The 16,836-nt window shown below is 42.3% G+C and overlaps 1 protein-coding gene across 2 annotated transcripts; it reads left to right on the top strand.

Moving 5' to 3' along the window:
• The first annotated feature begins 5,329 nt into the window (after positions 1-5,329).
• Positions 5,330-15,095, top strand: LOC111970067 (striatin-interacting protein 1 homolog). Of its 2 annotated transcripts, none has more exons than XM_023996569.2 (21): positions 5,330-5,513; positions 6,296-6,365; positions 6,469-6,543; positions 6,637-6,771; positions 6,920-7,040; positions 7,183-7,251; positions 7,336-7,442; positions 7,535-7,662; positions 7,776-7,958; positions 8,086-8,306; positions 8,451-8,516; positions 8,984-9,047; positions 12,884-12,955; positions 13,070-13,144; positions 13,251-13,348; positions 13,432-13,558; positions 13,737-13,837; positions 13,945-14,011; positions 14,198-14,302; positions 14,420-14,624; positions 14,833-15,095. In XM_023996569.2, the coding sequence occupies exons 1-21, from the start codon at positions 5,403-5,405 to the stop codon at positions 15,081-15,083; spliced, it is 2,451 nt and encodes an 816-aa protein (XP_023852337.1). In that variant the 5' UTR covers positions 5,330-5,402; the 3' UTR covers positions 15,084-15,095. The 2 variants fall into 2 exon arrangements, with proteins under 2 accessions (XP_023852337.1, XP_023852338.1); XM_023996570.2 differs by having other exon boundaries at positions 5,331-5,513; positions 14,836-15,095.
• The last annotated feature ends 1,741 nt before the right edge of the window (positions 15,096-16,836 follow it).

The raw sequence follows: 16,836 nt of genomic DNA on the forward strand, positions 1-16,836 counted from the left end.
ATTGTGAGTTAACAAAGTAGTTTGAATTCACTTGTTTTGTACATACCATTGTTTTTGAAAGTACAGTACATTTTTCAATTTCTTCCCCTGGGTATTGTCTGTATAGCACTACCAAAAGCATGCCATAAAGTAAAATGACTCAATCTCCCAGAATTCCTTTACATGCACTGCATTGATTACAATGCCTCTATCAAATTCAGTTTTAGTTAAATGAATCTTCCATATTTTTTTATTCATTCATACTGTCATAACGATAAGGACTAGCCGGATGTCCTAATAACTGACAAATATAGTCAATTTATAAAACATTGTCTAACAGGAGAGAGTTCTTATCTGACCAGCTCAAGTACAGGGTCATTTGGCTGTTGTATGCAACAGTGCTCTGCAATTTCACTTCAACTGACGTAAATAGTGAAGAACTCTAGTGACATATAATTATTATGCTTATGTGATTGATTTGTAACCATTTTTAATAATTTCATCTCGAAAATACCATATACCAAATGACAAGTTTCACTTGTTGGCAAGTGTTCAAAACCAAGTGATGCGTGAGGAGCTGAAGTGTTGACCCTTTATTATTTGAAGCAAGGATCACTGAGACGTACATGATGCGAGAATCGCTTATGTATCTCTGGTTTCGACAAAACTAACTTTTTACCTAAGGACTTTTATTTGAGCTTTGCAAATTAAATCATAATGTTAGATTATACAGTACTAAGTATTATTTTTCTGTGTATTATTTGGTGTAGTCTGGCTGAGTCTCAATTCAAATTGATTTACTTGAATGCTCTCTGATGCTGTTATTTCTGTTTCTGCTTTCTGTTGGTTGATGTATACCTATCCCTTTAATAAACTTTTCTGTGTTTGAATTAAACTGCTAGTGCAAAAATGTTCAAGTCATTCTTTACCAAGTGTGATGTTAAGTCCCATTTCTGTAACTAACTGTATGGGGGTTTTCTACTTAGAAAATATTATGCTAACACAAATTTGAAAAAACACAGTAAATGGAATGAATAAACAATTGTATTCATGTAAACAATGCTTTAAATGACAAAATATAGATTAAAGTATAACAAATATTTGATTTTGCTGTTTTCAAAAAATTTAAGACTGGGCCAACAATGACTGTGTATTTCAGTCCTAGCTCCTGATACGTCTACAGCAGCCATAGGTTAACTCGCTTCACTGCCCTCCAAACACGGCAGAGGAAATCTCCCTTGGGTGATTTACGATCACCTGAAGGATAGGAAGAAGTCTTAACTATTTACCTCCAAATCCATATATTCTGTGATTAGTTGACTCACTTGTTTGGAGGCTTGGTTTCTCCTCTGGTGTCAATGATCTGCCAAGTGCATACAAGGCTGCAGTTTACTCAACTGTAAACGGACATAACACCACAGTTGTAACTCACTAAACTACATTTGTCTGACTAACATACTGTAATTGTATTCATAGAGAGCTTACTCTTTTCCCCATGTCCTCTGATCCTACAACGACTGCAGGGCTGTGGAATCCTCCTTTGGTGCACCACATTAGATTAGGTTCAGAAGTTTGGTCACAATGGTGTATATGGTTGGTTAACCAATCACAAGAAGTTCTCCATGGACAAAAGGGGACTCAGATAAAGTGGAAGTTTATACAGGAGGGTCCAGTCTTGCAGTCAAATGTGATCAGCTGACAGACACTTCGAGTGACCGCTGTCATGACAGTCCCAGAAGCCTCACCAAATCCAGCAGTCAGGGCTTTTCTCTGTGCAGCCACACTCAGCAGGTCATCAAGTATGGAGTGCACATTGGAGTGCCTGGAGAATAGGACCTGCATCTGCTTTGTATCATTTAAAACATCTGTGAAGTGCAGAGTAACCAGCCTGGGTTGGGTTTCCCAAAATCATCTTAGCACTAAAATCATCTTATATCCATTTCATTTAAATGGAATTAAGACGACCTTAGTGCTACGATGCTTTTGGGAAACCCAGCCCTGGTCTCATAGACTATACATAACATAGTAAACATACATCCGGGACACTTAAATTAGTATGATATGTTAAGTTTGGTATGGTTACATAGAATCCGGGACACTTAAATTAGTGGGCAAAAACTAAAGTTGGGTGATTGGTCGGGGTGGGCGTATAACGCAAACATCTAGCAACCCAAAGGTTGCATTTTAGCTAATTAGTAACTTTGCAACTACTTACTACTTTTTAGCTACTTTGCATGTTAGCTAACCCTTCAACCTAACTCATAACCTTAATCCTAACCCATAGCCTAGCTAATGTTAGCCACCTAGCTAACATTAACATTAGCCACCCACCTAACGTTAGCCACAATATTATATCATTTTTCAAATTCGTAACATATTGTATGATTTGCAGTTCGTAACATATACAAATTGGAATTTAGAACATACAAAATGGATGATGGACATCCACAAAATAAATACATAGCATACGAAACTTAACATATCATACTAATTTGGGTATACCGGATTTACATTTACTATGTTACGTCTACCCCTGAGTCCAGGTTGGAGTACCATCAAGGTCCTGCAGCACAGATATCGCCACCCACATCATCAGGTCAACAAGTGCCATCCATGCTGGTGATCCCTCTCCTTCAGGGGAGTCTGCAGGGTTGGCTCCAACGCTGAGAATCACTGGTGACAATTTCCACCACCTTCCAAGATGCACTCTGTAGACGGGAGGCTGGGAAGTAGGTCAAGTCACTGTTGTTGTCCTCAATGGTCTTGGAGTAAGCTTCTGGATGAAAAAACAATTTGTTCGCTTTGAGTCACAGTCTGCTCTCCGCTTGTAGTATTATGCTACAGCAAGACAGAAAATAAAGGCCACAAGTTCAGAGACCATGAATACTACAGGAAATAATGGAACTGATAGCTAATAAACATCTGTATTAAGTGAAGTGACAGACTCACAGGTTAAGAGAGGAAAGGGAGAAACACTGACCCTTCAAGGCTATTCCTCAGTGAGTAGGCCTGAAGAGAGAGATCCAGATAGGATGAGTTTTAGTAAGGTAGGATTTCTTGTGCTTATTGCTATGATTATCAACTGTACTGCACTGATTGGGTGTAAGAGATTTTAGTGCAGAAGATCTACAGGGGGTTTTGAGAGGAGTGGTTCCATCCTTCCAGGCCTGGAGTAGGATATTTTTTTTGTACTGAATATGTGTTGCACAGGCGGCCGGTGGTACCTTAATTGGGGAGGATGGGCTCTTAGTAATTGCTGGAACGGAATTACTGAAATAGTATTGAACACAAACACATGGTTTCCATGTGTTTGATACCATTCCATTTACTCCATGCCACACATTATTATGAGCCGTCCTCCACTCAGCAGCCTCCTGAGATGTGTAGGGGTTTCTTTTCTTCTCCTTTTCCATTTTTTTGTGACAAAAATGTTAAATTCACACTCCGACCTGTAAAAGGCAGTGAGATGTAAGAAGGTCTGCGTCGGGGAAGAGATTGCTGAGGGTGTGAATGAGAGTGTGAGTCATGACGCAGAGGCGGAAGAATGGGAAGAAAGGCTCCAGGCTCAAACCTGTCTTCTGAATAAATACCTAATGGTGTTAAAGAGTACAAAACAACTACTGAGTGTGAGTTCCTGTCTCCTGTTGCAGGTGACCATGGAGGGAGTGGCATCCCACTGGTCACACACTGTTTGAATCAACGTTGTTTCCACATAATTTTTATGAAATTACATTGAACCAATGTGGAATAGACTCTGAATTGACATCTATGCCCAGTAGGTTGGAGTTTCGAAGTGAGCTTGACCAGGGTGAAGTAGAGACTTCCAATATTTGCCCTGAGGAGCCTGAGATGATTTTGGACTGGTAGGAGTGACATAAAAAAAAAAAAAAGTGGATTCCTGCTTTTTGGCCGAACTATACATTGTTTCAAACTGGGTAAATGACAAATTGGGAACGGTTACATCTGTGAAAGTTTTGAGAAAGGGATTTTTTTGTCTAAATGTTTTTTGCATCCTCCGCCCAGAGGCAGCAGGTGTTCCGCGTCATGCATCTCAGGGCTCAACCTGTGTCGTTCTTTGTTTTCCGGAGCAGGGCACCGCTCAAAGGAGTGATCAGTTGGGTGGCATTGAGTGTAAAGGTGGTTAAGATGAGAAATAATATTCCTGGTGTTTGTGATGCCTGCCGTTTGGTGAGACACAGACCCGGTGGAAATAGTGAGACAGAGAATACGCTGTCTGTCTTGTTGAGCTTTGATATGGACTTTCTACCTGATAAGGTCAGGCTAGGGTATATTAGCTATTCGGTGATGGTGTTTGGTCCAAACCCACTACGATGCTCTAAGTGCCAAGGATTTGGACATGTGGCAGCAGTATGTAGAAGGGAGATTCCACAATTTGGAAAGTGTGCAGGAGGGCATAGTCAGAGGGAGTGTGAAGTATAGGCCTTCTCGGGTCAAAACAATTGGACCCGGACCCGAGGACAATCAGACCCGAACCCAATATTTATTTTTAAAGGGGGACCCAGACTCGAACGGACCAGAGGACATTCAGACCCAAACCCGAATGGACCCGACGACAACCAGACCTAGGCCAAAACCGTACCCTAACGGGTCTAGACAAGACCCGAGTGACAAAAAAACTATGTTTATCAGCCTAGTTGCTCTTCTGGTTAACGAATATGTCTTTATTGGTTGGTTAGGTCTTCTATAAGTCAATAAATTCACCTTATTCACATAAAATAAATATGTTATAGACTATGCAGAGCTGTGGTCGGGTCCATTTGTGTCCACTCAGGTCTATCAGCTAGTTACATAGACCCGAGACCTGATGACAATCAAACAGGACCCGACCCAGACCCAAGGAAAAAGTTTGAGTTTTCGGCATTCGCATTTGTGTTGACCTTTAGTGTGAAGTTGGGGTTGAGAAATCACTGTGTGTAAACTGTGGGGGTGCCCATACAACTGGAGATCCGAAGCGCCCTGTATGAGAGAGACACATTGAGATTGCCATTTTGAGTGGGGAAGAATATTTCATATGCTCAGGCAGTAAGGAGAGTAGAGGATAGCCCAAGGATGAGGGATTCGACTAGGAACCCCCCAGTGAGTAGGCCTGAATAGAAAGATCCAGAGAAAACTGGTTTTATTAAGGTTGGGTTTCTTGTGTTTATAGCCATGGTGATCAACTGCACTGCACTGATGGAGCGGAAATTGATGTGGTAGTTGCAGCAGCATAAAAATATTGGTGTGTGAGAGATTTTAGTGCACAATATCTACATAGAGTTTTGAGAGAAGGGGTTCCAACCTGCAAAAGGCAGCACTCAACACAGTGTCTAGTCGGCCGGAAATTCACACGAAGAAGAAGAAAGTCTGCGTCTAGTCACCCGGAAAGCCACACGAAAAAGGAAAACTTTGTTGGTCAATCAAACATGGACGTTGGTGGTAATGGTGGTGGATTGATTGTTAACAATAAACAGAGGGCTATGTTACCCAACAAAAGTAGGGGTGAATTTGTCCGTAATCAAAGAAAAGACTCAGAGGTAAGGACCAAAAAAATACTGGTTTACTGTATTACGTTCTGCATCATAAATGCATGTTTTGTGCTAGCAACAAGCCGAACGGTAGCTAGCAACTAGCGCATTAGCCAATACATGCTAACTAGATATTTATTTATCTCCTGGTCCGTTTTCACCCATTACAACTGTTCTGATGGCCAACAGTAAGCTAGTTAAGAATTGTGGCTCGCTTTCAGAATTGTTAACCCTGAACACGGAACTGCCACTTGTCCAACGCTACCTGTTAACGTTAGCTAGCTAGGTAACGATTGCTACAGTAGTCATGGACGCTAAATAGCTTGCTATAGCTATCTAGCTTCTGTTTAAATATAGCTCAAGCCTTCTGCTATTCAGAACTCGTTACTATAGTAGATATACACTGAGTGTACAAAACATTTATCTCTCGTACAGGGCACTTCGGATCCCTAATACCCCCCCCCCCATTTCTCGGGTTCAAGGTGTCTAAAGCGTACAACAGGGGTGCTTGCCCATGTTAACTCCAATGCTTCCCACAGTTGTGTATGTCTATAAAGCCAATGGCATCTCTTGACATTCCAAACACCATTGATCCTACAATCTTCTAGGAGTTCACTATATTGAATACTGTCAAGTCCAAATGCAATGGACTTGCCCCATCTGGCTGCAAACTTAAAACAATATTTCCCAAAATAAAAAGACTACGGACATTGGAATGTGCTCACATTTTCGTCTCTTTGTGGTCCGAAATAGCAATACAGTAGTGTATTTTTGTCTGTGGTCCGACATAGGGCTTCTCTGAGTCTCCAGACCTCGAGTTTGAGTATGCAGATACAGACAAGTGGTCTGCTGAACTGTCAGGTGAGGTATTTCTGGACAACCTCCTTTATTATTTTTTAAATAGTGACCTCTATGACATTCTCTTGTGAATTTGGTACCAACTTTGCCTACTTATCTTCTCCAGAGCTATACAGTTACACTGAAGGACCAGAATTTCTTCTCAACAGAAAATGCTTTGAGGAGGAATTCCGAATTCATGGTACATACCTTAACGACTTGAATGCGTTGTCTTCCTCCAGTGTGCTTATATAGTACCTCTGACTGAGTGTCTTTTGTTCCTGCGCTGTCTCAGTGTCTGATAAAAAATGGACTGAGCTGGACGTGTCTCAACACAGAGCTCACGCCATGCGTCTACTGGACGGCCTGGAGGTGATCACCAGGGAGAAGAGGCTGAAGGTGGCCAGGGCCATCCTTTACATGGCTCAGGGTAGGTCATCATCACTCAAGGCTTTAGCAGCGTAAGTTGACTAATTCAACCTGTGAAGAGGTAGCTGTTGCCATATGTTTTTATAGTGAGGCAGCCAGCAAACAATGTTTCAGCACTTAAGTCATGTTTCCTATCTGTGGCTCTACAGGGACATTTGCAGAGTGCAGCTCTGAGGCAGAAGTGCAGCACTGGATGAGGTACAACATCTTCCTGCTGCTGGATGTTGGCACCTTCACTGCTCTGGTGGAGCTGCTCAACATGGAGGTTGAGTAAGTTGGAACTACAAATCAGTGAGATGTCATTGTTTTTGGGAAGAGTTTCTTTGCTATACAAAATGTTGTCAAAATCAGGTAGCTGATACTTCTTTCACTCCTCTTCTCCCCTCTCTCTCCTCTGCTTCTTCGCTCTCAGTAACAGTGCTGCCTGTAGCAGTGCAGTCAGAAAGCCAGCAATCTCCTTGGCTGACAGCACAGACCTCAGGTAAGATTACACACGGACTTTCCTGCAGCTCTATATAGTTTATACACCAGTGTATTGGAGTCCTCTGATGCTAGTGTTCCTCAGGGTGCTGCTCAACATCATGTATCTGATGGTGGAGACCATCCAGCAGGAGGACACAGCTGACTCACCTGAGTGGAGGGCCACCAGGGAGACCTTTAAAACAGAGCTGGGTAAGAGTGTGTGTGTTTCTATTAGATAGAAGGGTTTTGTAGAGGAGTAATTTTGGACTAGTTTTGCTCTTTCTCCCCCCTCTCTCTCCCAGGCTCTCCTCTGTACAACAACGAGCCCATCTCTGTCATGCTGTTTGGCATGGTGACCAAGTTCTGCAGTGGCCACGCACCCCACTTCCCTATGAAGAAGGTTCTTCTGCTGCTGTGGAAGAGCATACTGGTGAGTGAGGGATTTGATCTTATTTAGCTGATTTTGGCTATTGTGTTAGCCAGGTACTTTTGGCTGGCATATATATTTCTCTCTTTTACAACATGTCTTCTCATCTGCTCCAGTTCACCCTCGGGGGGTTTGAACAGCTCCAGAACATTAAGGTGCGTAAGCGAGAGCAGCTGTGCTTGCCCCCCCTCCCAGAGGACAGCATCCGGGTCATCAGGAGCATGAGGGCAGCCTCGCCTCCAGCTTCCGCCTCTGACCTCATCGAACAGCAGCAGAAACGGGCACGCCGTGAACACAAGGTAACCTCTACCGTGCCTGAATGAAATCTCAATGCAAGGCAACAAAGTGAAGGCAACCCCCTGTTTGACACTTGCTCAATGTAATATTGTCAGGCTCATTTGAAAAGTACCCTTTCCTCTCCATTAGTCCCTGACAAAACAGGACAACCTGGATGCCTTCAATGAGAAGGACCCCTACAAGTCAGATGACCCTCGTGAAGATGAGGATGACAACGATGACAATGACAACTCCATGGAGGTGGAGCCTTTTCCCATGGAGCGGGATGAGGTCATGCCCCCGCCCATCCCACACCCCCCCTCAGAGAGGGTGAACTTCCCCAAGGGGCTGCCCTGGGCCCCCAAAGTCAGGTGCGGGGCTGAGGGAGACCTCAAGAAGACCATTTGCTACAGATTAAGCTGTGTCTTTAGATGTACTTTGTGGTTTTATGTGTCTTGTATAATGTGCCTAATAGTATATGACTATATTTTTTTGTTTTGTTTTGCTTTTTACAGGGAAAAGGACATAGAACATTTCCTGGAATCAAGTAGAAGCAAATTTATTGGCTATACGCTTGGAAAGTAAGTTCAATTGGTGTCTTTTTTTTCATTTAAAGATGCACTATGTAGAAATCGCTCCGCCATTTCCAGGTTGCTAAAATTCTTATTGTTAACCAAATTTTTTATGTGACAAAACAAGCAAGTACAGTGTAAAAAATTATTGTTCCCTCAAAACCGCTGTGTAATATCTTTTCCATAACCAAAAATATATTGTTTGAAGCTGGTGTACAAAACCGAAAATGAAAGTTGCTAACTAGCGCTAGCGCAAACCATATACCTCCAGTCATTGCACTAACGCTAGTTAGCATTGGCTCGTGAAACTACCTCTTAACTTCCTACATACTGGACGCAGATAAATAAAAATGATATTCACAAGCTCATTTCCCAAATCTTGAAGTATCCCTTTAACAGAGATTTACTATTCATCTTGAAAAGTAATTTCTTGTCGAGGATCCTTGACCTAGATTTCGTGGTTATTTGTATTGCAGTGACACAGATACAGTTGTCGGCCTACCCAGACCCATCCATGAAAGCATCAGAACATTGAAGCAGGTATTATGCAGTTCTCAACATGTCTCAAGCATTGTTAAACATGGATAGATGTTCTAGTTATTGCTTAATAATCCTGCATTGTGCCTGAAAGAGAGCGGCTTAAGTTGGGCTGGTCTGTGACACTGACACGTTATTATTCAGAAGAATAGGGCAACCTCAGTGTCACACAATTGAGAACTTAATTTCCAGAGGATAGGAGTTGGATGTGGTTCTGTACAAAGAGATATGAATGAATATATACAGATAGCAATACAATGAATGGGTAATTGGATACAATAGCACAAGCGATATTATTGTTATCCCGCTAAAGTCTATGCATTTGGTTGGGGGGGTTCTACAAAGCTAATGTGGAATTGTTTTAATATGTCATACCAAGGATCATTTTGCTATTTGATTTAAGTGATTTGATATAATGTTGAATTTTGCCTTACTGCGTTTAGCCCATAGAAACACGTTGAATAACATTCATACATGGAAAAACAGTCAAAAAAGGAAGTATGTTGTAAAGTGGGACCCATATTTAACCCCTTTTTCTTGCTCAAAACTACATCCATACTTCCATTCATTTAAAAAAAAAACGGTACCGGGTCTTGTGAAGCTTTTGGGCGTCGTAGAACAAATCAACATGTTGGTGAGAGTCTAGGCTTGCGATGGTGGGGTCATTAGTTTGTAGCTCAAAACGTTTGGATTCTACAGACAGAAGTTGGCACATTGGCGGGACCAACTTCAGACGAGTCCCGTGACACTTGTGGGGAGCTGAGAGAACCATCGATTTTGGGAGAGTCTCAGCTTTCCATAGTGGGGTCATATAGTGCCTTCAGAAAGTATTCACACACTCCACATTTTGTTGTGTTACAGCCTTGATTTCAAATATATTACATTTAGATTTTTTATCACTGGCCTACACACAATACCCTATAATATCAAAGTGGCAATATGTTTTTTCTAAATTGTCTTGGGGGGGGAAAATATCTTGAATCAATAAGTATTCAACCTCTGTTATGGCAAGCCTAAATAACTTCAGGAGTAAATATTTGCTTCACAAGTTGCATGGACTCACTCTGTGTGCAATAATGGTATTTAACATGATTGTTGATTGACTACCTCATCTCTGCACCACACACACATAATTATCTGTAAGGTCCCTTAATCGAGCAATGAATTTGAAACACAGGTTCAACCACAAAGATCAGGGAGGTTTTCCAATGCCTAGCAAAGAAGGGCACCTGTTGGTAGATGGGTAAAAAAGCAGACATTGAATATCCATTTGAGCATGGTGAAGTTATTAGTTACACTTTGTATGGTGTCACTGGGTGTATTGATACAGGTGTCTTTGCTAACTCAGTTACCGGAGGAAGGAAACTGCTCTGGGATTTCTCCATGAGGCCAATTGTAACTTTAAAACAGAGTTTAATGGCTGTGAAAGGAGAACTGTGGCTGGATCAACAACATTTGAGTTGCTCCACAATACTAACCTAAATGACAGAGTGAAAAGGAAGCCTGTATAGAATACAAATATTCCAAAACATGCATCCTATTTGCAATAAGGCACTAAAGTAATACTGCAAAAAATGTGGCAAAGCAATTCACTTTTGGTCGTGAATACAAAGTGTTATGTTTGGGGCAAATCCAATACAACACACTACTGAGTCCCACTCTCCATATTTTCAAGCATAGAAGTGGCTGCATCATGTTATGGGTATGCTTGTAATCGTTAAGGACTGGGGAGTTTTTCAGATAAATAAATAAATGGAGCTAAGCACAGGCAAAATCCTTGAGGAAAACCTGGTTGTCTGCTTTCCACCAGACACTGGGAGATGAATTCACCTTTCAGCAGGACAGTAACCTAAAACACAAGGCCGAGTCTTCACTGGATTTGCTTGCTAAGAAGATGGTGAATGTTCCTGAGTGGCTGAGTTACAGTTTTGACCTAAATCTACTTGAAAATCTATGGGAAGACCTGAAAAATGTTTTTTTAGCAATGGTCAACAACAATTTGACAGAGCTTGGAGAAATCAGAAAATAATTATGGGCAAATGTTGCACATTCCAGGTGTGGAAAGCTCTTAGAGACTTACCTAGAAAGACTCACAGCTGTAATCGCTGCCAAAGGTGATTCTAACATATTGACTTGGGTGTGAATACCAATGGCTGTGCACCTGCCCAGTCATGTGAAATGGAAATAAGATGCTTCTATATTTCATTTCCAATAAATTTGCAAAAATGTCTAAAAACATGTTTTCACATTGTCATTATCGGGTATAGATTGGTGAGATATATATTTAATCCATTTTGAATTCAGGTTGTAATGCAACAAAATGTGGTAAAGTCTACACTTGTTGTATTCGGCACATGTGGCAAATAAAGTTTGATTTGAATAAGTCAAGGGGCATGAATACTTTCTGAAGGCACTGTCTTACACTGAACAAAAATATAAACGCAACATGCAACAATTTCAAAGATTTTACTGAGTTTACAGTTCATATAAGGAAATCAGTCAATTGAAATACATTCATTAGGCCCTAATCTATGAATTACAGTTAACTGGGCAGGTGCGCAGCCATTGGTGGGACTGGGAGGGCATAGGCCCACCCACTTGGGAGCCTGGCCCACCCACTGGAGAGCCTGGCCCAGTCAAACAGAATATGTTTTTCCCCACAAAAGGGCTTTATTACAGACCAAAATACTCCTCAGTTTAATCAGCTGTCCGGATGGCTGGTCTCAGATGATCGCGCAGGTGAAGAAGACGTGTGAAGGTCCTGGGCTGGCGAGGTTACATGTGGTTTGAGGCCGCTCATAGTACAGAATTGAACATTAAATTCTCTGGCAACAGCTCTGGTGGACATTGCTGCAGTCAGCATGCCAATTGCCTACTCCCTCAACTTGATGTAACCGTTATTTAACTAGGCAAGTCATTTATTTTTTATACATCTGTGGCATTGTGTTGTGTGACCCAACTCCACATTTTAGTGGCTTTTATTGTCCCCAGCACAAGGTGCACCTGTGTAATGTCATGCTGTTTAATCAGCTTCTTGATATGTCACACCTGTCAGGTGGATGAATTATCTTGGCAAATGAGAAATGCTCACCAATAGGGATGTGAACCAAATTTGAGAAGGTTTTTGTGCGTATGGAGCATTTCTGGAATCTTTTATTTCAGCTCATGAAACATGGGTCCAACACTTTACATGTTGCTTTTGTATTTTTGTTCGGTATAGTTAGTAGCCCTAACCGTTCGGATGCTACAGACGTTTTTGTGAGATGTTTTGTGATGTGTCCTGGTCTGAGAAACAGCACTGTTGCTCTGCCACCTTCCACAGCAGATGCGGAAGGCCGACATTGGCGGATTTCTGCCCATGCAGAAAAACATTATCTATAGCTTTTTATGGAAGATTTTTAAATTTTATTATGGTAATTTGATTTCTGCGTGGATATCGATTCTAGGGGGATGAAGTGATAGGGACGTAAGAAAAGGACTGTATAACACCTAGCACAACTACTATGAACAACTAACAATAGACAGATTGGAACCATAAACAGCAAACACAAGTTACAATAGTTACACCAACTCAACTCTGTCCACTCACTCCATTACACATGTCCACTTGGAGAGAAACTGAGGAGTCTCTGACCTGTGAAGGCAGAAGGCCTGTTAGGTGTCTGGCCCTCTAGAAACCTGACCCTAGCACCCTATCAATGGCCTGGTCACTGGGATTTTGAGGGGCAGGTTTATCATCCCCCAGTCTCTCTGGCACTGTTGCGGGATGGGTGGAGTGAGGTCGTGAGGGGATACAGTGACAGTGTGTGACAGTGACAGTGTTCTCCATTTCCTTGCAGCATAAGTACATCTCTATAGCTGAGATTCAGATTGCCAAGGAGGATGAGTTTCAGAAAACTCCATTGTCAGGGGTGAGTGCCAATGCATATCACTGACCTATCACTGGGATATATGCAGGAATATTACTGTCCAAGAGAAAGGGCAACAAGTGTTTATTTAATTTTTTTTATTGTGTTTGTTTATAGGGGGAAGAGGATGTGGAGATGTGCTCCACTGAGCTGCTATACCAGGGCATTCTTCCCAGCTTGCCTCAGTACATGGTGAGTGTTCTGCTCCCCTTGTATGCTGATGAACATAGATCTCCAGTCCATTTCTATGACCTCTAAACCTTTGGCAAAATTGACCTGTGACTCTTCTCCCTATCAGATTGCCCTGCTGAAGATCCTGCTGGCGGCAGCCCCCACCTCCAAGGCCAAGACAGACTCCATCAACATCCTGGCAGATGTGCTGCCTGAGGAGATGCCGTGAGTCAACTGTTAGTTTTGAAAGGGAGCTGTATTCAGTCGAGCTCCAATTGAAAGGGTTTGATTTGATACTGTATCTGCAGGACCACGGTGCTCCAGAGCATGAAGCTTGGTGTAGATGTTAACCGCCACAAGGAGGTCATTGTTAAGGCCATCTCTGCCATCCTGCTGCTGCTTCTCAAACACTTCAAACTCAATCACGTCTACCAGGTACTGGCAACCCACACTCAACCACTACCACCAAATACAGTCAAACTCTGACTTAGCCTCATCTACCAAGTATTGACAACCACTTAATAGGAGTGGTAATTTCTCACAAGCACCTCAAACTTGTGAATGGTCTTACCTTGCCTTACCCTTCTGTTTCTTGTGGGATTATTTTCAACAGTTTGAGTACATGGCTCAGCACCTGGTGTTTGCCAACTGTATTCCTCTCATTCTCAAGTTCTTCAACCAGAACATCATGTCTTACATCACAGCCAAGAACAGGTACGTTGGTGAATTTGAACCATTTCAAGACCCAGATGATCAAGAAGTTCTGTGACCCTTTTTAGTAATCATCTCTCCCACCACCTTTCTCATTCTATCTCCTGCAGTATTTCTGTGCTGGACTTCCCTTACTGTGTGGTGCATGAGCTTCCGGAACTTACTGCAGAGAGTTTGGTAAGTTTCACACTCCATCCCTCACAGAAATAAAATACTGATTGTAATATCTGAACTCAAACGCCTGGGCAATGTTTTTGTAGAAGGGTAGGGGACACACCAGTGTACCTAATGGAAATGTTACGGTAGTCAAAGGTTGGAGGTGAGGTGTTGATACCAATTGGTTGGTTTGTCTGTGTTCTTCAGGAGGCTGGAGACATCAACCAGTTCTGCTGGAGGAACCTGTTCTCCTGTATCAACCTGTTGAGGATTCTGAACAAGCTGACCAAGTGGAAGCACTCCAGAACCATGGTGAGGGAGAGACCCACCCACCCAAAACAACGCAGAGTTATTCTTATTCACTAGGAAAGACATCAGTCTGCGATTCTTTTAGATCATCATTTCATACCTCGCACTTCTCTCTGTCAGATGCTGGTGGTGTTCAAGTCTGCACCTATCCTGAAGAGGGCGCTGAAGGTCAAACAGGCCATGATGCAGCTGTATGTCCTCAAGCTGCTCAAAGTGCAAACCAAGTACCTGGGCCGCCAGTGGAGGAAGAGCAACATGAAGACCATGTCTGCCATCTACCAGAAGGTCCGCCATCGCCTCAATGACGATTGGGCTTACGGTAACGGTGAGTCGCTGTCGACACAAATCGACCCAGAAAAAGCCCATTGAGTTTTTCAGTCAGTGATTGACATGATATGATTGGGAGCTGCTATCATAGACGTGACCGTGAAACATTTCCCCACAATGACTGTGAACTGCTAAATGTAAGCACCCCTACGTTTTTCAAGTTACCCCATTACCCCAAGTAATGAGCTTCCATGTTTCTTTGACAGCAGACCTGGATGCGCGGCCCTGGGACTTCCAGGCAGAGGAGTGTGCTCTGCGCGCCAACATTGAGCGCTTCAACAGCCGCCGCTACGACAACAACCAGAGCAACCCTGACTTCCTGCCCGTGGACAACTGCCTGCAGAGCGTTCTGGGACAGCGTGTCGACCTGCCAGAGGACTTCCAGATGAACTATGACCTCTGGCTGGAGCGAGAGGTCTTCTCCAAGCCAATATCCTGGGAAGAGCTACTGCAATGAGAACAGGGCTGGGGTTAGGTGGTGGTGCTATAAGGAGGTTTTCCTTACACCTCCCCAAGGTGGCAACAATGGTCTACATCCCCACCTCTTTAAGTGTACCTCTATAAGTGCAAATGTTGCTGAACAAGCATATCTGTTACTTAAAGACAGCATTCATAGAGCACTGCATTTGTTTGTGAAAATGATGCAGACATGAGTCCCAATAACAAACCTTATCCTTGCATTGTTGTCACCTCATGCAGAGAGGAGTAACAAGTCAGTAAGTGATATTTAAGAGGTAAAGGGTCAACAGCAAAGCCACCTAAATGTGGACCTTTTGCATTACCCCTGCACAGTTGGACCAATTATTTATAATCCCTGAATCTAGGCACTAGACCAGGGTTTCCCAAACTCTGTCCTGGGACTCTCCTGGGTACATGTGTTGGTTTTTGCCCTAGCACTACACAGCTGATTCAAATAATCAAAGCTTGATGATGAGTTGGTTATTTGAATCAGCTGTGTAGTACTAGGGCAAAAACCAAAAGGTCCAGGATCAAGTTTGGGGAGACCTTGGGGTAGATTTATCCCATGTAGAACCCTTTTTCGTTTTGAACTGGACCTTTTTACAGAGTGCTATAGGTCTTATCGGCCTTGTCAAACCTCCCAGGGTGGGGATGTTAACCCTTTGTATTCCTGACTTCTTACACACTTAACCCCCCTCCTGGGTGTCGGCCCAGTACTTTGCCCTTCAAGCACTACAGTATAGTATGAAAACCCTTAGGAACAAGTGCAAAATAAAATGTGTTCTGTTTGTAAGGGAGAAGTTGCTTGAGTGTGTACAGTATGTGTCTGTGTTATGGTTACTGCTTTAACCTCCTGTTGATCAGGCTTTTGAATCCCTTTTGATGTTCCACTATTACTCTACTCACTGAGTGTTCATTGGCTTGTATGAATCACACACCTGTATGCAACCCAGGCGGAGATCATTTGGTTTGGTATTAAGACATTTTAATTAAATTTACATACTAAAGTTTTAACCTAAAGCAACAGGAAAATGTGCTGGAGCACTCCACAACCTGGTTGAATAAGAACTTGGAAAACGTACTTTAATATTGTGTTTGTATACAGTATGTTTGAGAGAGTGAGGAAAGAAACAGAATGAGCCCTATGTTATTATTTGTGGTTCTCACTTAACTAGCTAACAGGTGTTTTTTACTCAAGGGAACAATTTTGCCCACCTGATAACTCCTCAGATTTAAGATAATTTTATAGTTGCATTGTGCTTATACTCATTTGCAGCTTCTATTGTTTTTTGTTGTTGTCTTATAATGGTTATTAAATCTAAGATGGAGAAATGAAAACATCAGATGTTGGGAAAACCCTTATTTATCATGGCTTTTGTCAATCTGTTTTACATTGTATGACTAAAAATGCTGGATTAAACGAATGCTCCCTCTTGCTCTGTCATTCTTGTTTTTGCTTTATTTATACAATGATATAATGGAATCACTCTCAAACAAACATACTGAGCTTTCTGTCAAACATCTTGATTTATTTTCCCTTAACTCAGCAAAAAAAGAAGTGTCCTTTTTTCAGGATCCTGTCTTTCAAAGATAGTGTGTAAAAATCCAAATAACTTCACAGATCTTCTTTGTAAATGGTTAAAACACTGTTTCCCATGCTTGTTCAATGAACCATAAACAATTAATGAACATGAACCTGTGGAACGGTCCCTAAGACAATAACAGCTTACTGACGGTAGGCAATAAGGTCA

This window comes from Salvelinus sp. IW2-2015, linkage group LG11, assembly GCF_002910315.2.
Source record: "Salvelinus sp. IW2-2015 linkage group LG11, ASM291031v2, whole genome shotgun sequence".
NCBI classification, from domain to species: Eukaryota; Metazoa; Chordata; class Actinopteri; order Salmoniformes; family Salmonidae; genus Salvelinus; species Salvelinus sp. IW2-2015.

Excerpts from the sequence above, each read along its gene's own strand:
- LOC111970067 (XM_023996569.2), top strand. The coding sequence starts at position 5,403 with ATGGACGTTGGTGGTAATGGTGGTGGATTGATTGTTAACAATAAACAG. Across the intron at positions 7,959-8,085 it reads GGGCACGCCGTGAACACAAG|TCCCTGACAAAACAGGACAA; the intron begins GTAACCTCTACC and ends CCTCTCCATTAG. Across the intron at positions 13,559-13,736 it reads AACTCAATCACGTCTACCAG|TTTGAGTACATGGCTCAGCA; the intron begins GTACTGGCAACC and ends TATTTTCAACAG.